The following is a 21,719-nucleotide window of genomic DNA, read 5'->3' as shown; positions in this document are numbered from 1 at the left end:
GTAAGCTCCCTTATAACTAGGTAGGCCTTCCAGGTTGGGAACTCAGAGAGAGAGACACACACACACAAAGTTAAAGGAATATTTTACAAATTCTCTTAAAAGAGAAAAAAACTAAAACAAAACAAAAAAAATAATAATACACAGAAGCTATGCTGTTGGGAGACGCTACAGACTTTGACCCTTCCGCGACGTTCGGCGCATTGGGTGGCAAGCTGTCTCCACGAAGATGTGTCACTACAGATTGCACTTCAAAAGTTAATGAAAATGTCAAAACTAAACAATTATATGTATATTTTTTTATTCCCTTTTCTTTTCCTTCACAGACAGTATCATACGTGAAAGATTTTTCTCTATCTCTCTTGAGGGGCAATGATAAGTGAAACATATCACATTACAAATACACTTAGTTCTATAAGTGGCATGTGAACAGCCATGAACAAGGGGGACAATCAGAAGTGACAACTGATTATTAAAATTCTAATTTCTTCTTTTGTTTCTTCCTCTAGCTTTTTTTATGTTGTTTTTTTGTTTTTGTTTTTTTTAAAGTTTCCCTTTAAGTTTCTAGCTTACATAAAATTTGATTTCTACTTTGATTTTAAGTAAGTTATATAGCACAATACATTTTAATAAAAGTTGTCAGAGTATAAGATCTTAGCAAGGTGATTTTTACCAATACCAATACTGAAACTTCACTCCGAATTTTGTTTCATTTTTTTGATTCATCAAATGACTCCCTTTTCGAATGACCAAGATGAAATACTGGTGTTGGTTCCTTCTTGAATTTGAGCAGAATCAGCTGGGACTTAAACGGATCAATACTGGAGGCAACATATTCATTCAAAATTTATCACATTCAGAATTTATCACGTAGGTCAATTGGGGCTGCACTGAGCAGCAGTACAGAAAACAATGGCCGATGGTAGGATTCAGTATCCAATCATAGCTCAAGATAAAGACAACAGTAAGGCTTGATCAAAAGTATCGGTAACAAATGAGACCCAGTTGAACAAAGTTATTTGACCTCATAACTCAGTTTAGCACACACACAACACAGCACTCAGACAATTGCTGAACTTAATAAATACAAATCAAACAATTAAATACATTTAAATAACATGCAATTTATATTATAAACAGTAGGGAAAAGGAGAAATGAACTAATTCTGGCAGCACTAAAATGAAGGAATCAATTCTGTCATTTAAAGATAGAATGTGAGGTATTTCCTTTGTGTTGGTCTTCCAAGAGAGACTTTAAGTTTCTAGCCTCAGCTCCAAACAACTGACCAAACTGGACTTTCGATGACCTGTCGAGTAAAAAGTAAAGTAAGTCAATAGTATGTACATTTAATAATAATAAAGCTTGTCTTCGAGTCTGAAGATTAATGAGGAATGCAGTATTTCCTGTGGCTACATAGCCCCAAATCGTATGTACATTTATAGAATTGTTAAGCTAAGGGGAAAAAAGTCACAAAATAATCTTTATGTAATTAATGCAATATTTAAACAAATATGGGTCTTTTTAATCTCATATTAAGTAGTTAAATTTTATCTCATATTAAGTAGTTAAACAAGATATATTCAAAGTTTTTCTAATAGAATGTAGAATCAAACAACTCTTTTATGTGGTACAAACTAGTTCAGTCGTCAAGGTGTAGAGCTGGAGGTTCAGGCTTATGAACAAATGTTGACAGCAAAGCAATAAGAAAAAAAAAAAAATTGAAGCCAAAGAAGATTCAATCTAAGTCGCTTTGACTTTGTCATTTTGTACACAGACAATTAGAAAATGTTTCTCCTCTGCTGAGTTTACACAAACCAAGCATACATTATTGAGGTTGATGGAAAATTCCATTCCAGAATTAGAAAATGTTTCTCCTCTGCTGAGTTTACACAAGCCAAGCATATACTATTGAGGTTGATGGAAAATTCCATTCCAGAATTAGAAAATGTTTCTCCTCTGCTGAGTTTACACAAGCCAAGCATATACTATTGAGGTTGATGGAAAATTCCATTCCAGAATAAAAAATAATCAAGTCATAACTATAAGAGAGAGAGAGAGAGAGAGTCTTGTGAATACTTGACTTGTACCAGCTGGGCAATTCTGATCAATTAGGTGTAACTTAGCAATACAATCATTGAATTACTTGGTAACACAGCATTGCAGTAATAAAGTAAAAGAGTGTAAAATCTTCTAAGTTAAGTTCAGAGACTGCCTGCTTGCCTCAAATGTAATGGGAAGAAAACTGTCTAAAACGTGAAAACAATTTCAAGGTTTGCGTTATGGCACAGGATATTTTATTTTGCCCTTAGATTTAATCTATTCTGGTTGCATGCAGATGATCCTGTAGAGGTGTCTTATTGGTGAATTCAATAATACTATTGAATCAGCAAAATCTTGAGATTCTTAACAATATTTGCCTTTATAATAACTAGTGTGAATAAACATATTGCAAAGGATTTTGCCAAACCAGCAACCTAAATATTGTGTCATTGTCAAAATTGTAAATGTTGTGTCATTGTAAAATTGTAAATGTTGTGTCATTGTAAAATTGTAAATGTTGGGTCATTGTAAAATTTTAAATGTTGTGTCATTGTAAAATTGTAAATGTTGGGTCATTGTAAAATTTTAAATGTTGTGTCATTGTAAAATTCTAAATGTTGTGTCATTGTAAAATTGTAAATGTTGTGTCATTGTAAAATTGTAAATGTTGTGTCATTGTAAAATTGTAAATGTTGTGTCATTGTAAAATTTTAAATGTTGTGTCATTGTAAAATTGTAAATGTTGTGTCATTGTAAAATTGTAAATGTTGGGTCATTGTAAAATTGTAAATGTTGGGTCATTGAAAAATTAGAAGAATAAAGAGGGCTTGTTAAGTCAAGGTTGATTCATGTTATGACAGAAACAGCATACATAAAATTATCCTTTCCAAAAATAAATTAATTGTGAAAGAACAAAACAAACTTTATTTTAAATTATTTACATTTGATTTTCTAGTTCTTGAGCTTTACGATGAGCCAAATTAAGAATACAGTCTGGTATAGAGGCCAATCTGGCAACATTGAGACCATAACTTTTGGCAGCACTACCTTCTGTTAGTTCATAAAGAAATGTTATGGCCGCATCTGAATCTGAAATATAAGTACTTGAATTAGTAAAAATAAATATATCTTAGTGGCTTTACAAAACTTTTTTTTTTAATTTAAAATATATGATTCAACAATAACTAAGTTTGATCATTATAAAAACTAAATTCGTTTTAGAATAGCAACATGTATTTAATGAATTAACTGTATGTGCTTTGGCTTTACATATTTTTATTGTCAGTAAATAGTGAAAAGACAGCAGAAGTTTGTAGCAAAGTTTTCCTTAGCTGATTAAATAATAAATAACTTTTTGTTAAATGAAATAGATACATTTAATCTCATTACAATGATACCTGCATTGTCTTCATTGTACTGTACAGCCATGTAGCTGTTAATCACAGACTGTGGGTACAGCTCACAAAGTTTGAACAGCATTGGGAAATGGGTCACAAACACCAGTAAACATTTGTGCTGTGGTTAACAAAAAAAAAGTAAACAATTGTCCTGAGTTAGCAAAGAATAAAAAAAAAACAACTATTTACTAATTAAATAATACAAATTTTAATAAATAATAATTAAGTAATTTAGATTTTTGTTCCTCTAAGTGAACTTTTTTCATTTTGAAAGAGAACATAGGCAATCGCCTTAATTATGTATAATTAATGATTATCTTTTCCTTTCGTTTCTTATTTTACAATAATCATTTACTCTTTAAAAACAAGATGATCATATCCTATGCATATGCATCTTATAATCTAGATTTCTATATTAATTATAAATTCAAACTGTACTAAGTCCTTAGTTTTTCTAGTTAATTCAGGCAGCTAGTTGTAAGCTTGTAAAGAACTTTAAAGAAACCGTTCTTGTATGAGTCTCTCGTCATTTTAAATGCTTAAATGTAAAGATGAAATTTATTAAATATATATTTTTTTATAAGAAGTCTACAACAAAACATGCAAAATGTTAAGATCCAATTCAGGATGAAGATGATTTTCATAAAAATTTGTTGCTACGTACATCTTTGATTAAATGTTCTAGAGTTGCATAAGCAATTGCCACACCATCATGAGTGCTAGTGCCCCGACCCAGCTCATCTAAGATGACCAGGGACCTGTCAGTTACTTGAGCCAATACATCAGATACCTCCAGCAGCTCCACCATGAAAGTGCTCTGACAACTGTAGAGTTTATCTGCTGAGCCCATACTAGAAAAAATCGGAAGCTCATTAAAGAAAAAATTGTGTCCTAGAATATTATTTAGTCATGTTATATGGATAGCTTTTTCAGCACTTTTGTATTCTAAAAAAAAGAAACATTTAAGTTTCATCTTTCCAAGACATATCCATCCCTAGAGAGGATCTAGCATAACGTATCCCAGAATTCTTGGTTTGTTTACCAAGGATTTGCCGAGGTATCAAGTGCTTAAAAATTACTTCCTGGATTGGGTTCCACAACATTAAATTATTTAAAATAGTCTGCTAAAACGTATAGTCAAGGTTTCATAATAGGTATTCTATATGATTGATCTTGGGAAGCATTATTAAATACCTGATAAATATGGAATCCACTATGCCAATAGAAACAGAAGCAGCAGGTACATAGGAACCCATCTGAGCCATTATAACAATAAGTGCCACCTGTCTCAGGTAAGAACTCTTACCTCCCATATTGGGTCCTGATAACACTTGAACACGAAGACCAGAACTCTATGAAAACAAAGGAAATGATTCATTCCTAGTACCAGAGGTCATGATTGAAAATGTGTAACTATAGGACATGGGCACACGTTTACAATTACTTACTAAAATACTAAGTGGACAGTTCAGTCTACAATTAGCCATCATTCAAGTTGATGGTATAAGGATCAATTAGGTTTAATGTCCACATAAATATCTGGTACCCCAAAGTCCAAAATTAAAAGTAGCAGATCTCAAAGGGATTCAAATTCTAGACACTTTTCTTGGTTTGACAGACAAGTGCATTACTTTGAATAGCCCAACTACAAAGGGTGAATGAATGGTTAAGCACTTGACAGGAGATCTAGAAGTCTTGGGTTCAAGTTCAGAAGAAATAAATCCTGTTTTTGACTTGGGAATGTAGTGTGGACTTAAATCTCTAATTTCACCTAACTTTATTTTTTTTTAAGGCAGTTGTTGTAAAATGTTCAATTGGATGATGTTGCTGACACCTGAACTTATAACAATAATACAATAATACAATTTATTTGAGAGGTGAACTCATCATCATCAGCTTTAAGTACCTCTATGTTCTAAATGAAACTTCTATTTTTTTTTAAAACCTCTATCGGGTTTTAAAAAAAAAATAGAACTGAAAGTGTGTAAATCCCCTACAATTGTAAGGTAATTTTCAATGGATGTCAAAGTTGTAATCTTCAGGACAGACTTGTGCTAGTTTTCTATAGTCCTACAGCAAAACATTGGTAAACGGTTTAAAGAAAAATTATATTTCTGTGTAACAAATGGGTTGAGATCCAGGATGTGATTACACAGAGATAACTTTTGTATAGCTTATCTTTCATAGTTGTTTGAGGTTTCCAATGTTTCTCATGCTTGAACTTGGCTTGGATACCTATGAAGAGGGCTTGAAGTTCGACACCCAACTCGAGCAGAGTCGTGTTTACTGAGTGCCGAAAGGCAGCACAGAAATCCTTCTCCCAAAACCCCCATCTGGTCCACAAATGAGATTGGATCATAGCGCTCCAAGCTATACTATATAAAAGCTATAATTATAAGAATGTATATGTACTGAAAAGAGGTGCCAGTGACTTACGTGTAGATGGGTGCTGTTTGGGACATACTGGTTCTGACCTTGTTTTAAAGTATCAATGATGGGATGTCGACCATCAATAATATCAATGTGAGCTGGTCCATCAACTAATTTAGGCCTTAAGACAAAAAAACAAATCAGTAACAATTTTAAATAGAATGTATATCTAAGTGCAGTAAATCTAATACAAAAAAAACAACAAAGTAATGCCAAAAAATTCATTGAATAGATTTATAAAAAAAAATCAAAAAAATCAAAGAATAAAATTAAGTTTTCTGTTTTTTATTTAATTCTGTTAGTATCTCTTATGCCTCCATTCTGTTTGACAAACTCTTACTTGCAAAAAGAATCTTGTGATGCCACATTTGCTAGAGACAGCAAACAATCAAGAGTGGCCAGTTCAGAGACTGCTTGCTTGTATCGAATGTAATGGGAAGAAAACTGCCTGCAACGTGAAAACAATTTCAAGATTAAGTGTTAGCGTTAAGGCACAGGATATTTTATTTTGCCGTAATATCTTTAAAAAAGAGAAATAAAAAAAAAACCCTAACAACTTGTAATGTTTCAGAAAAAAAAATCTCCAAAAAAAAAAATTGTTACGTTCTATTTTTCTTTCACTTTTGTGTATCCATTTTATATGATTGTAGGGGCATCATCTTTAACTCTTACACAACTTTAAACCATTCGTTTTGGCCCTCTGATGTTCATTGTGGTGTATGTGTTTAGACACTAAAACACTAAATAGCTAATTTTATACAACTTGGTTCTGAACAATGAAGTAATTAACTCTTTCTCTCTGTAATTATTTACCACATTCTGGTGGAATCAACGCTGGTATCATCAGTTAGGAGAGAAAGAGTTAAGCCAATTCTGGAGCTAACCAGCTATTATTTGTAATTTATATCCTGGGAGAGGCCAGGTGAGCCTAAGCCCTTCATTGATACATTATTGATATGTAACTAACAAAACTCACTGTAACAATTCCTGCCATGCTACATTAGTGTGAATGACAAGCTCCTCCTTAAGCTCTTTCAACCTACAATATTTCTCTGCGATGAAAGGTGTATGAAATCTGGACACAGCGTTAGTGCTGAAAATAATATACAAGATATAACTCAAAGTTGTTTTTTCTGTTCTGCAACAGCTAAAATGTGCAATTAGTCTTGATCAATGAAACAAATTTGTTAAAACATTTTTGCTGTACACATTTCTAAAAAAAAAGGTAATGAAACAAAATGCAAAAAAAAAAAAAAAGGACTATGAAATATTTATTTATTCTTACATTAGAACCTTAATTTTATTACAAGAGATTGTACTAATGTCATTGTAGCGTACTAATGTCATTGTAGCACCCACCCTTACCTATTGATAAAAATCCAATCAGTGGGTACAGACTTTATGTGACTTTGTTTGACTTCTATAAGATACTAGAAAAATACCATTACAAGAAATATGTGATGTGTTCACTGCCAGGTATGACAAATATTTTTTAAAAAAACATCATACATGAATAGATTCAAGTTTATTTTTCAACAGTAAATCTTAATTTTGTTACAAAAAATATTTCTATCTTATCTTATATAATACAGACGTTACTTCAAAAAAGAAGATGATTACGTCCTACGCATAGATAGTTAAAGTGCTTTTTTTTAAAACATTCAAGTTATGAAGTGTTCTTAACTATTACCTCTAGTTTAAATACTGTAGCATATTGCAGAGCAGGTAGTTTTAATATGCCTCTGACATCAGCCAGATGATCATTTAGGCAAAGGCAGATGTCAGAAATTTTCTTTTTACACTCATGGATCAATGGATACTGCTCAGTGTTAAGAAAAAGACTGGTGATATCATTATCTCTGGTAAAAAAAATATTTTTTTTTCCAATTTCAAATATTTAGTAAAAAAGCACATAATTGACAAGAAAAAATACTCTATTTTTTGTTATTTTCTAAACTCAGAGAAAACTAAAACAAGACCCAAAAAAACCCAACAAAAAATGTAAAACTATGTAAAATATACTAAATTTCTTATTTACAAATAATGGTATACTACCTTACTGCAAGCTGGTTAATATTGTTCTTATACGTCTTCACATCGTGTAAAGTAGTGTAAATCGTAGAGAGGGTTGAATGTAGAAGCGATGACACCACACATTTCTCCAGGTCTAAAGTTACGTCTCTGATTTTTTCAAAAGATTGCAAGAGGGAAAAAAACTCCTGAGGAGAGCACTGTAATAACATTTCAAAAAGATTTTAGAAGAGAATCAGATAAAAACAAACATCTAGAAAGACCTGGTTTTGAGCCCCCCAAAAAATTAAAAAAGCAAAATGTTTTCAAAAAATATATATGGTTCAGTGTTTTATGCATAATTGCTAGTTTACTTTCAAGTCATCTATCCTGAAGGCTTTCTAAATTTAGTGATTTTACTAAAGGTGTCACTCTAGTCAAATGTGAATATTTGTTATAAATCTCACTGCTCTATTTTGTGTCTGTTCTAGTTTCTTAATGTTTTCTTGAGTTGAGGGGTCTCAAACAGAAGAGTTGTCTTCTGGTCATAAAAACAAAAATGTTTTGTTTGGGCCTCAACAACAATTTGTAGCTATTACAGAGTAACAAGAGCGCACTACTCTGGTTCAATTTGAAAGCAAGCTTACCCTTTGTTGAAACACAGAGTTTAAGCCTTTCTCAAGGTCAGGTACTTTTTTAAAAACTTCTTTCACCTTGCAAAATAGTTCAAGGGAACCTCCGACTATTTCTTCAATTGCATCAAGACGTTCTTGAATTTTTCTATATGTCAAACAATAAAAGTTTTAGACTTTTTGGCATAAAGAGTATGAAATATAAATAATATATTTACATTTTTTTTTAGGTTTGACAAAATTTTGATTGAAAAAATCAAAACACAATTGTTTTAATAAAATATTTTGAAGGTTGAAAAATCAGTGTTTGGTTGCTTGAAAAGATTAATTTTAAGATCTTGCAAGATTACCTGTGCTATACTGATTGATGCTTAAAAATAATTTTCAGGAATTGAATAAATATCAAAATTGCCCATGGTGGTGAAGAAACTCATCTTGTGGTGAAAGGCAAGAATGTGAATATTTTATACGTATAAAATTAGTAGAAAACAAAACAACATAAATATTTATCGTTCAAGTAAATTTTTAACAAACTTTAGATTGACAGTTTTCTTTGAATTCTTGGTGAATCAGAAAGTATATTTTGATAAGTCTTTTCTACAGCATACTATGGCTATAGACAAAGTGAGAACATCACAGTATAAGCAACTAATTTATTCCCTCTTATCTTATCTTGTAAAACACAGAGGTTTATTCAAAAAATAATATTTATGTCCTATGCATCATGCATCTAGTCATGCATGTTAACCAGTGACTTATGCAACCCATTCCATGCTCTAATAGCACTAGGGAAAAAGGAGCATTTGTACAAATTTGTCCTAGCATATGGAACGAGTAATGTGCCTCTATCTTTGTGTCATTCTGAGTATTTTATTAGAAGGAAATGTTCGTTTAACAAAATAACTTACGGATAAAATGATAACTTGAACATTATTTTGTTGAAACATACAAATTATTACGAACAGGTACAGTTTCTCTTAATGCTGTGATTAAATATTAAAAAAAATTTTTTTTTTCAAATAACATAATCATTTTTATAATAGCAACACAGTAACTGAGTCGAACTCTTCTTGTTTCCTGACAAATATCCTAGGAACTTTTATGTTACTGGAAACTGCTCAAAAACAAAAAGTAGCTACGAGAGTATTGATGTTATATTTTAGATTTTAGGAATTCATGCTTTGCACTGATGTGAAATACATGACAAATCTAAACTGTATGTTGGTCCAAATGAAATAATGATATAAACTCTCACTTGACATCTAGCAGTGGTTGCAATATCCATTTTCTAAGCAGCCTGGCACCAAAAGCAGTAGATGTCTGGTTCAGCAGCCAAAACAAAGATCCTTTCTCAGTCCCATCCCATGTGTTCTGTAGAAGTTCCAAGTTTTTCACTGACTGACTGTTTAGATGCAAGTAGTGGGCACGCTGGGAAAACTGATGGAAGTTACTGAAAAATAAATTGCTTATATTGAGCTTTACAAAAATATTATTGAACTTTTAAGTTTAAACATGTGAGATCAAGAGCAGTGAATCTTAAACTTCTAAACAGGCCACTAGTGTATGCATGACACCATTCTATCAGTATATCATACACAATGTGATAATTCTTCAGAACGAGACAGCTGGAGGTCACTTACAAAGACAACATGATACACACTTGAGACCAAAAGAAAATCTGCTGCCGAGGACAGATGTAGATGACAGAAAGAATATCTATAGCAACCACCAGCGGACTATGGTTATGCTTGCACTAAATATGGCAAAATATGTAGGTCGGAACTGCATTTCCATTAATCTTTGGACTAGAAGACAAGCAATATTATTATATTCTAAATTTTGTCAAGTAGTTTAGTATTAATTGCTAATTGATGTGGAAAACAATGCTGTTTACTTAAGTTTTGAACAGATAAAGTTTCACTGCATTGCATTGAAGTATTGTTGGAAGAAGTGTATTAACCCTTACAAGTTCAAGGAATGTATTCAATTTCCTACTTTATACATCAAAGCCATATTATTGATAGTTCTGGAGATTTGTCGCTCTTATATTTAGTTTTAGGGGTTTCAGTTTAGAAGCCATGTTCTAGCAAAGGCATAGCTTCAATGTGGCTGTCAACTGGATAAACTATTCACAAAATGATTGCTGTATGACCTAGAGTTCAATGCTGATAAGGGATGTTTGCTCTATAATAACAGAAAGATTCGTTAACAAAAGCTAATGGATTACAGATATGTCAGCTTGTATTCAATGGATTTGTTTCAACTGTGTGAGTCTCTGAGTATACTTTTGAGAAAATTTCATTATTCATCTTATTATTGTTTTGTAAATATATAAAAAACTAAATAACTAATCTAATACAAAGCTTACTTAGATATGGCTTAATGTACTTAGGTACCTAGTTACTCTCAGAATTCTGTCCAAATGAAAATCTTTAAGGTAAACACACAATGTTGCCAGGCAGGTAATTACAGGCTTAGAGAGATTCAAGACACTTTGAAGACAGTTTTGATCTTTGGAAAGAAATAGTAAATTTCAAATTCCATTATTGCAAATATTGATTAAAAAATTAGCAATCAACATAATTTGACTAAATATGAGTATGAATCAAATATGAGTATTTTTAAAAAAAAAAAAATTCATTACAAATGTATAAATACAATAATCAGTAACATCTTCTAAATTAAGATCTATTTTTACCTTGTCTGTAAAATTCATTAATGATGTCATATACTTTAGAAGGGGAGACTACCTCTTGACTCACAAACTCAACTCTAACCTTGTCCTCAGCTGTAGAACTAAGTCCAAACAAAGAATGGATGAATAAAACTAAGCAAACACGACACATTGCATTCTTTTACTTTGATTTGTTAACTGACAGGTTTACACTTGGGAAACTTAGCCTTAAAACCAAGACATGCACTTTAACGACAAACTATGGAAAAAAACTCTGTATCATTAGGAGAGAAAAAAAAGAACACTAATGACTGAGTGGGCAAATATTGAAAAAACATATTAAATGTGGGAGATAGATTACAATAGTGAATAAAAAATAAACAAAGAACTCTTCAAGGACTATGTATTTTTTTTTAAATTATTCTTAACTTCAACATTTTAATTATGAAACACCCACTTTTTACTAATACAATATAATTATGACAGAAGTATTTATCTTGCCAAGTCAGTCTTTCGAAACATCATAAATAAATCTAACGATGAAATTAACTTTTGGATGAAACAGGGGTGGTTAAGTTTCTTGGGGTGGGGCATCACTACCGACTAAGACAATTGAAAAGTGTCAACATTTATGGTTCTCTTGTATATATATATATAGGAAAATTACAGCACAATACATTCCCATTTTAAATGTGTCCTTATAACCACTACATAATAGCTTTTCAACTGATTCTTCTTCTTAAACTGTCAGGTAGAGCCGGGCCTTTGGCTCTAGGAACTTTAGGCCAGCAAAAGTGAACAAGAGCTCCCTCTCACCGGCCTGTATGAAAACAGTGTACACTGGTTTGTCTGGCGGGTGGGTCAGAGTCGCAGCAAGAGGCCGCGTATAGATCTACTAAGACCCCTGCCATTTTTCTTTTCTATACCAGGCTAACCGTGCGGGACACGCCATTTATTATGTAACGGCCCCTTGAAGAACAGCGCCTGGATTGTGACAAGGTTGTGGGAGCTTTTTTACAACTCCGCATAGTGCAATGAGGATGCTCTTGCACCTCCTTAGGCACCGCCCACGGGAGTCTTGTTTTGCTACCCTTTAGCTTAATCGTTTCCTCCTCTAATCGTTTCCACCTGGGCGCCAATATGAGGCAGGGTAGCATGCCCGGGTTTCAGCTGATAACACATGTGTGAAACAAATGATTAAACCAATTACATGTTACCTTCGCAGTTCTAAGACATGTGAAACCTACAGTTCAAACACTATCTTAAAGTAAAGAAATTCTGAGTTACCTTGTTTCTACCACTTTTACAATAAAATTTCTAATCCCCTCAGAAGAGTCAGAAGATAATAAAATTTCCGCTGGCTGAAGATGACTAATGCGAGTCTCAAGTTCCTTGTACAAATTCCCATCGAAAAATTCATCATAAATCACATCCCCAGTGCTTGGATCAACACACTGATACAGAGAAAAAGAAGATATGCATGAATTTGCAGGCAAACAGATAAGTATTAAAACAACATTTAACTGGACTTTTTTATTCTCTCTACCTGCACTTAATGATATGCATTTTTATAGCAATAGCTTTAAAACAGATTTTTAATACTGTTGGATAATATAAGACAGGAATGCCCTAGCTATGAAATGCGGGCCAACTTCCGGCCTGTGACACAGCAGTTTATAGTACTTTCAATACTCTCTGGTCCATCAAAATTAGTGCCCACAATGAGTTCAGTGCTTTGGGGGGGGCACCAGCAACCTCATACAAGGGAATAATAAGGGGAATTGATGCGACTGCTCTTGTGGGATAAGCCAGACATATATATTATTAATATAATGCAGAGGATTGAGGTACTGCGGTGAAGTGAAATAAAGGTTAAATGCGTATTAAATCTTGTATTTTAAAGTGCATTTAGATGCATTTGCATAAAATATGTATACATAGTTTTAAAAAGTTCTTAACTCTTTCTCTCCTAACAGACGATACCAACGTTGATTCCATCAGAATGTGGTAAATAATTATGAAGAGAAAGAGTTAAGCAGCAGTGTAACCTAAACACATATTTAATTTTAAGAAATCTTTAATTTATTCGACAAATATCAAAACATAGTAACATACATGTGAGAACGGACATTCTGTTGATTAGTTCCTTCAAACACTATAAAATGTAAAAATTCATTCATCGCATACAGCAGATGTTATCACTCTACTATCCCTAAACTTACAACAAGCCCAATTTGTTTCTCTTGCTGCTTGAGGTTCTGTTCACATACACACATCAGATACTGGTTTGGTAGAGAGCTGCTGTTGGCACCAGCTTCATTCAAACAAGTCACATTTATGTTAGTTAAGGTTCAATTATAAAAACATTGTTTTCCTAGCCAGGACCAAGCATATCCTTTCCAGAGGATGGCTACGTGGTTGGGATAGCTACATGGTTGGAGTGGCTACATGGTTAGGAGGGCTACATGGTTGGAGTGGCTATCTGTAAGTTCTGACCCTGTCTGCCATCCTTCGGAGGGTTTGGATTATAACAATAATAAACATTTCTGAACAAATATTCAAAGCTTGTAAAACAAATTATGAATACATAAGACAAGTAACATAAAATATATTAATAGCAGCTCGAACTCAAAAGTTTAGAGGTTATGTATCAAAAAGATTGAAGGAAAAATATTTATTTATTATTTTTTTATGATAATGAGGTTTTAAAAATCCATTTTACTTATCTGACATTGTTGGTTAAAATTAATATCCCTTTATAATAATTACAGGAGACGCAGTGGCTGAGTTGCAGGGTGCATGGCCAGGTTCTAATCTTGGTGAAGACTGGGATTTTTAATTTTGTGATCTTTAGGGCACCTTTGAGTCCACCCAGCTCTAATGGGTACCTGACAATAGTTGGGGAAAAGTAACGGCAGCTGGTAATTATGCTGGCAATATGACACCCTTGTTAACCAAATCCACAGAAACATGACCTTTACATTATCTGCTCTATAGATTGCAAGGTCTGAAAAGGGAATTTTACTTTTTAATTAGCATTATTTCAACAATAAGAAAACCCTCATGAAGAAACATTTTAGCATAATAGATAAATAAAATACAATCAATAACTGAAACACAATTGGTAATAAAGGAAATCTGAAAGGATATCTTGACCAACCAAAGTTGATTTTGTGTACAATGAAGCTAGTTTGCGAGAGAATGGACCACCTTTATTATCTCCTGCTGCCTTGAGATATTGAGTTTCAATTTGTTTCACAACACCCACCTTACAAGAGAAAATGAAATTATTTATAACAAAATCAGTCAGTCTGGCTTGTCTACGTATAGCTTTAAAAGATATTTCCTCTGCTAAATCTGTCAGGCCAGTCTCATTCAAAAACTATTATCACTAATTTAACAACCTTTCAATTTGTTACCAGAATAATAATATTTTTTTGATTCTGAAAAACTAGCTTTGAAGCTTTTATATAATTGTAAAATTATAATTCTAAAGAAAAAAACAAAAGAAAAAACATATAACAAGCATAAGAATTTAAATTATAAAACCATAAAAAAAATAGTTATCTTAACAGCAAATAACTATGTCAAAAATATATCCATTTGTTACTCTAGTGAATGTTAATTAGAGACTTAAACTGTAACTTAAAGTTGGCATGTATTAATAAATCTAAAAATTCACAATGGTTAAGGATGCTGAATATCAACATGCTTCAAGCTTTATAAAACCAAAACACCTAATAATGTACCGGTTCCAAGGTTTCATAAATGACTTTCAATTATGCTTCAAAAGACTACGTTACTAAGATAGCAATAATTAATATTTTCCCTTTTTCAACATTGTAAGCTAAAAAAGATATGTCTCAGAAGGGAGTTTACTTAGTAGTATTCAAAAATAGTGTAAAGTAGTTTCTTTTTCACAGAAGTTTGAAAACTTTAAAGTTTCACTACATCAATTGTTTAAGATAGCAAATTTTCTAGAATATCCTCAATTCAGCTCAATAAATAGTTTAATGGTCGTCATTGTCTCTCCACCCACCCTCCAGGCCCAGTCCACTCAGTTGACAAAACTAGTAGATAGACCCTCTCCATAATGACTAGCACTAAGAAAAGCATTTATTATCTGTAATTAATTAAATGAAATGTAAGACTTGATGTTTTGTCTTACATTAAAGACACAAATACAAAATTGAGTTGTTTTCTGGGAACATGACAGGGAAACCTTCTTCCTCCACATGTCCACAAAAGAGACTAAACCAAAGCAGAGAGAGCATGCCATAGCAGCACAGGAGTGGTTTCAAATCTATTTCATTTAAGTAATGATAATAAAATACTGATAGAAAAGCAAATTAAATGAATTAAAAAAAAAAATAGTCAAAGATGTGAGTTAATGCAAGAATGAGCCTAAGAATTATCATAAACACTTACCTTATAGCCAGCTGATACCATCCGGTGAATGTGGATTGGTAGCCGGTGGACAGGGATACTTGCAGTCATCATATTGTGATCAGGGTTACACATGATCTTCAAAACTTTAGAGGCTATCTGTCAACAACAACAAAAAATGTCATTTTAGTATATGTTAATATTTATTACCTTATTTCTTATTCTAATCTAAATAGCAAAACTGTCCCTGATTTAACATAACTTTTTCATTTTTATTTAAGACTAGCAAACTTATAAGTTTTCTTGGAATTTTTATATTAATTAAAAAATTCATTAGAAATATTAATGGTTATAAATAAATATAATAAGAACATAAAACTGAAACATTCTTTAACCTTACAAAGACTAGTACACAGTATTTTGGGTTACCTCAAGAAAAAAAAAAGAGACTTAAACAAATAGAAAAAAAACACACAAAAAAAAACAAACAGAGAGCTTTATAAAAAAAAAACATTAAACAAGAGTAAAACTATTTATGAAATTCTTCAAAGTATGGGACAACTCAGGTGAAATCCAAAAAGTAAAAATGCCATGGAGGTGTGATAGTCCCAGGTTCGAATCCTGGTGAAGACTGGAATTTTTAATTTTAGGATTTTTAGGGAGTCCATTCTGCTCTTATGGGTACCTGACATTAGTTGAGGAAAAGTAACTGCGGTTGGTTGTTGTGATGGCCACATGACAAACTCACTATCCGTGGGCCACAGAAACAGATGACCTTTACATCATCTTCCCCATAGATAGCAAGGTCTGAGAGGGGAACTTTTTACTTTTAAAGATGCAATAATTCTTTAAACAGTAAAACCAAAACTGTCGAAGTAGTAAATATGTGTAACAATATAAAGAGACCCATTCTTCTTCTTTCAAATGCTCACAGAAAGTCAAATGAAAAACTTTTCTAAGTGCCATTAGAGCATGACCAACTAGCAAATCTAATGAGCTAAGTTTTTAAATCTCTGATTAACATAAACATCCAAGTAAAAAAAAATAATCAAAGTGTAACAAGCAGTTTTGATACAGAAAATGTTTTCTCATGAATTAAATCATGTTAACAAAGCTCTAGAGTATCTCCACCAGAAGCAAAAAGCTATATAGGACTTTGAGATTCAAGTTTTAAATAAGTAACCCAGTATTGTATTACTAATTTATATCTGATTGCTATAATTTTTCTTGCAGTACAAATTTAGGTATTAATAGCTCTAAAATCAATACTAAAATGACAAAATTAAGGATTATATACAAATTGAAAGATTCTTTTATTTAAAATACCAAGCAAAAATGTAAAATGTCTACAGTACATACCTCAGCATCCTCACCAAAAAATCTATATTTGTAGCCACATTCTACAAACAAAATAGCATCAGAGTACTGGTTCTTGATTTCCAAGAACTGTAACTCCAAAGGAGTGTACTTCACCAATGAAGAGCTGCCTTTTCTTCTATCAATATCTGAAACATTTCGCCTAAAACTTAGTTGTTCACTAGAGTCTAATGTTGAAGTATTTGGTGTTGTAGAATCCAACTCAATCTTCGCATGCTTCCGCATAGAACCTGATGTGCAGGGATCTTTGCTTGATTCCCCATGTCGATCGAAACAGAATTTCTTAATGGCTGGATCATCATCACTGAACTCATCTGGTTCTGAATCATCAATTTTAGTTTTCTGCTAAAGAAATATAAACACATATTCTATTAAATAAGTATAATAATTAAATTATTAAAAAACGGCAAGATAAATGAATAATACTAAAAAATTAAATGTTTTCTTCTTCTTCTTAAAAAATTCAGATGTTACTTCAAAAGAGAAGATACATTTATGTCCTAGGTCAACCTAAAATCTAGTTTTGGAAAGGGAAGATTAAGTTCATGAGTTATCATGACACATCTTTCTCTCTATGATGCAGCTAATTAGACTAATTAAGAATTGTTTCTTTCTCTACACACTTGTCAATGTTGCATGAACAGCCAGTGGTTAAAAGAAAGAAAATCAATGAATATAGAACAAAACAATTATGCTGTTTATAATATATCATAAAATAGACATAGCCAGGATTTTTGTTATTCTTATGGGTTCGGGTGGTCAATTTTTTAGCTGATAGTATAATATGCTTCTCCCTTGCCGACTAGGGCATGTTGGTTGGCTCCTGTTAGCTTCCTCAGGGTGATCCCTGGTGCCAAGCATTTTTATCTCTAATGGCTTTAGGCCTAATTTGAGCTTCAGAAATGCATTTTTTGAGAAGTCTGCAGTGCAATGGTGAGATATCAAATCTGCTATGCGCTACACTGGTGGGAAAACAGAGACCTCTTAAACTAATACCGGTTGGTGAGTTATGCAGAATCAGGTTTCTATATTATTTTAAGAATATGCAGAAAAAAATGCAGATTACATATATGTAATTTGATTTTTCAGAGATAAACAGTTTTTAATATAAATATTTTTAAGCTTAATTTCTTTTTACCGTATACTGTTATTGGAAATACGCAATTTTTGTTTCTAAGGATTAACACTAGACTATCTCCCTTAAGTTACTTGCCAACTTTTCCTGTTTGTATTTTGTCTCTGTTTCTAACAGCTATTAGATCTAATATTGAGACTCAATTAGAATGCAAACAAGCTTTTGTACTTAAAGCAATAACTTAAGACTAAATATAAATTATGTAATAAAAGCAATAACATACAAAGCCGAAAAAAAAGTTAAAAACGAAAAAATTAATAGAAAAAAAAATTTTCACATTAAAATATATAACTTCTAGCTTTAAGCTTGTAGCCATATGATGTAATTTAATCTTTGTAGTTTTTATAATAATAAATAAAATATTTATATCACCACATCAGTCAAGCACAATTTTTTTCACTTGTCTTCAAAACAAAATAATTAATTAATCAATAGTTAATTAACCAATTGATTAATTTTAAATGACTGCTTCATGAACAGAGTTAATTAGATGTCACAGTGCCGGCGAAGCTCCAAACAAAGAGAAGTGATTAGATCACACCTTGTTCTGCCATGAAGACAATGATTGTGTGATGAAAGGTATGAAAGAAGAAACAGAGAAAATCTCCACCTGTATGATGCAGCGGGAGAGAAAAACTGGCTTGGGATTCTGTAACAGAATGTAAAACATGGGCACTAGTGGATCCATGAAAACAGAGGGGGAAGTGGTAGGTGGAATTGCCAGAGGTAGTGGTAAGTATAATTACTATGGTCATTAGTTTTATCAGACCATAAAACGCATGCCAAATACTGACCATAGTTTCACAGACTCGTTTGAGACTCACTGTGACATGAAGTGATCTTGTAGTCACTTGATCATCTTGTGCTTTTTGCACAGAAAAGCTATCAGTCTGAGACTGACCACGAAGTGAAAACCTCAGTTGTTACTTAGTCCTTGCAGAGCAAGGACGCATATGTAGTTTTCAGCTGCAATATGTACTTGGTGAAGTTTACTCAACATGGAGTTGTAACTATATTTTATGATGTTAATATTCGTGCCTTCTGGGCTGGATTGCCAAGTTATATTTATTCATTAAACTTATTGTCTGCTACCAAGTATCTTTATTCAATGTATTTAGTGCATTGTGTTTGTTGTGTAAGTAATAAGCTTTAACAGACATTCGCGTCAGCAGAAGTAAAGAAACACCAAGAGAGACGTGGACATGTCTATTAATACAACATAACTGCACATTTATAAAACCCAACAGTTGAGTTACAGCGAGCAAGACAGGTGATTATGTCGTCACTAGATCTGTGTCAGCTTAATAAAATCATTCTTTCTCTTTATGATGTGATTTTAAGAAAACGGAGGGCGCTTGAAATTCATTAGAAATGTTTAGATCTAACTGTAGTTGCAATCATCAACAGATAAAAATAAAAGTATTAAGATACTGCTACTCTTCTAAAATAAAATGTTTTATTTCATATAGCAATATGAGTCCCGAACTATAATGTCATTGCTCTATATAGATCTCTAAGTCATTTATAAAAAAGCATTGTGTTCAATAGAAAAATAATTTAAAAACATGTAGTTAGCATGCATATATTTAATTTTAATCATGTATATTTTTTAAAAATGTTATCAATAATTCATTTTGCTTGGTGACTTAATAGATCATTATAGATCTAATTGTTAACCAGAATTTTTTTTTTAATTAATAATTTCATACGGAGAAAAAAAAAAATAAAACATCAAATTTCATCATTTCTTTTTAAAAAATTGCATGTCATATGATCTGAAGACCTTCATTTCAGCAAATAAACGTAAAAAAACATTTTTTTTAATAAGCTGACGGCATAAAAAAAACACAACTCTTTAAAAAAGTTATATGGAAAGTTCAATACTGACAATATAGATCTAGATATAAGGAAGATCAATAAATTCAATATGCTTAAAACAACATGATGATGTGGTGGGTGGTGTAGGTATCTGACCTCCTAAAATAATAATTTATATTTTTATCCCCTTCCAGCAAAACTAAACTCATAATTTTTTTTTACCTTAAGTTAAAGCCTTACCCGATTGACCTCAATAGGAAGATCTAAGACGCTGTGATTTTTCTGTAGAACATGGTCATTTGACTCATTTGTGATGTTTTTCCTTTTATGTTTCTTTAATTCATTGGCATTGGCGGTAGATTCAGAAAAGAACTTAGACTTAATTACTGACTTAGACATAGACCTAAGTCTAGTTTTATCAGTTTCTTTTCGCAGCATCTAGATAGATCCAGATGTTTTTCTATCTAGATCTAGATCTATTTTAGATAAAAGTATATTAAATTTAGAATTTAAACTTAAGTAAGACTTTACTGTGTTACAATCTAGAATTCTAAGACTTCCCATACTCTAGTTTTGGTATTTTTCCTATGATCAATCTATCTTTTACTTCTTCTAGATCTATAATTATTATCATAATAATTATTTTATTATAGAATTATTATTATAGATCTAGACTCTAGTAAATACTAGAAGTCTAGTATTATTATAATTATAGTTTATATTTATAGTTATATATATATAATAAGTTAATATATATATATATATTTATAGTTATATATTTACATCATTAAGTGACGATTAAATTTCATTAACCGTGTAATGAATGAATCATAATTCATATCACTGAATATCAGTATCATGACCATGAGTGGCCATGAGTATGAGTATCTGAGTATGGGTCAGCTATTTTTGTTATTCAAAAATTCAATCTGAATCACCATTCATTTCAATGTTTTGACCAACATAAGGCTCATAAGCACTAGGTCTAGATCTATCATTAGTATCACTTAGCCTTAGACTAAGGCAAGTTAGATCTATCTAGCGATCTAGGACTAGGTTTACTGTCCGATGTGACTTATATCTAGATCTATTCTATAGATCTAGAATCTAGTTCTAGACTCTCTAGCTTCACTGCCTTCGGATCGCTGTGGATGTAAACAATGCGAAATTTAGATCCAGATCACAGACCTTTATATATTATATATAGGTTGTGATCTAGATCTAGTAGTAATAATAATAAGGCTTGTCTTCGAGTCCGAAGATTAGTGAGGAATGCAGTATTTCCCGTGGTTGCGCAGCCCCAGCTGTGACCTACATATTTCGCCACATCTAGGGCAAGCATAACCATTGTCCGCAGGTGGTCGATTTAGATTTTCTTTTCGCCGTCTGCGTTTGTCCTTGGCAGCAGATTTTTTTTGGTCTCAAATGTGTATCCCGCGGCCTTCGTGAGTGACCTCCAGCTGTCTCGTTCCGACGCCGCATGCAGCCAGGTGCTCTCTTCTATGTCAGCCAAGGAAAGTTGACGCCTAAGCTCCAAGTCAAGGTAGATCTCTAGAGGAGCTCCGAATGCATACATAGAAAGCATACTGGAAAGACATCATTTGCAATACTGTAGCAATGGAGGAAATGAAAAAAAAATCTCAATCACTTCAGCAAAATGGAAAGACAGTTACAGCCTAATAAAAGTAATTTAATGTTAATGTAAAGATTGCGTCGAAGACTGTATATATAGCATTTTAGTATTTTAGTTTGATTTTTTAGTTTAATTTGTGCACATTTCAAATCCTATGTTATCACTACTAAGGGCAATGGTGTTGATTTT

The 21,719-nt window shown here is 32.3% G+C and overlaps 1 protein-coding gene across 6 annotated transcripts; it reads right to left on the bottom strand.

Moving 5' to 3' along the window:
- Nucleotides 1-1,101: 1,101 nt before the first annotated feature.
- On the bottom strand, nt 1,102-21,101 carry LOC106070971 (DNA mismatch repair protein Msh3-like). Of its 6 annotated transcripts, none has more exons than XM_056018239.1 (22): nt 21,086-21,101; nt 20,138-20,373; nt 16,927-17,289; nt 15,610-15,726; nt 14,332-14,449; nt 13,404-13,516; nt 12,469-12,635; nt 11,206-11,303; nt 10,904-11,018; nt 9,763-9,957; nt 8,523-8,655; nt 7,921-8,096; nt 7,556-7,724; nt 7,231-7,295; nt 6,842-6,958; nt 6,206-6,313; nt 5,872-5,986; nt 4,630-4,787; nt 4,100-4,286; nt 3,436-3,553; nt 2,980-3,127; nt 1,102-1,304 (listed from the first exon to the last, which is right to left on the bottom strand). In XM_056018239.1, exons 2-22 carry the CDS (start codon nt 20,333-20,335, stop codon nt 1,196-1,198), a joined length of 3,087 nt encoding a protein of 1,028 aa, XP_055874214.1. In that variant the 5' UTR covers nt 20,336-20,373; nt 21,086-21,101; the 3' UTR covers nt 1,102-1,195. The 6 variants fall into 6 exon arrangements, with proteins under 6 accessions (XP_055874214.1, XP_055874191.1, XP_055874223.1 ...); XM_056018216.1 differs by lacking the exon at nt 21,086-21,101 and adding an exon at nt 20,681-21,054; XM_056018248.1 differs by lacking the exon at nt 21,086-21,101 and adding an exon at nt 20,681-21,054 and having other exon boundaries at nt 16,927-17,286.
- Nucleotides 21,102-21,719: the final 618 nt, after the last annotated feature.

The sequence above is a fragment of the Biomphalaria glabrata genome, chromosome 1 (assembly GCF_947242115.1).
Source record: "Biomphalaria glabrata chromosome 1, xgBioGlab47.1, whole genome shotgun sequence".
Classification (NCBI taxonomy): Eukaryota; Metazoa; Mollusca; class Gastropoda; family Planorbidae; genus Biomphalaria; species Biomphalaria glabrata.
This window is presented reverse-complemented; position numbering and strand designations above follow the sequence as displayed.

What these genes read in the sequence shown, in the direction of transcription:
- LOC106070971 (XM_056018239.1), bottom strand. Translation starts at nt 20,335, where the DNA reads ATGCTGCGAAAAGAAACTGATAAAACTAGACTTAGGTCTATGTCTAAG. An exon ending in AGAAACAAATTGGGCTTGTT is followed by an intron (nt 12,636 to 13,403) that starts GTAAGTTTAGGG and finishes TCTCTGTATCAG; the next exon opens with TGTGTTGATCCAAGCACTGG. An exon ending in GTGGATTCCATATTTATCAG is followed by an intron (nt 4,287 to 4,629) that starts GTATTTAATAAT and finishes GATTTTTTCTAG; the next exon opens with TATGGGCTCAGCAGATAAAC.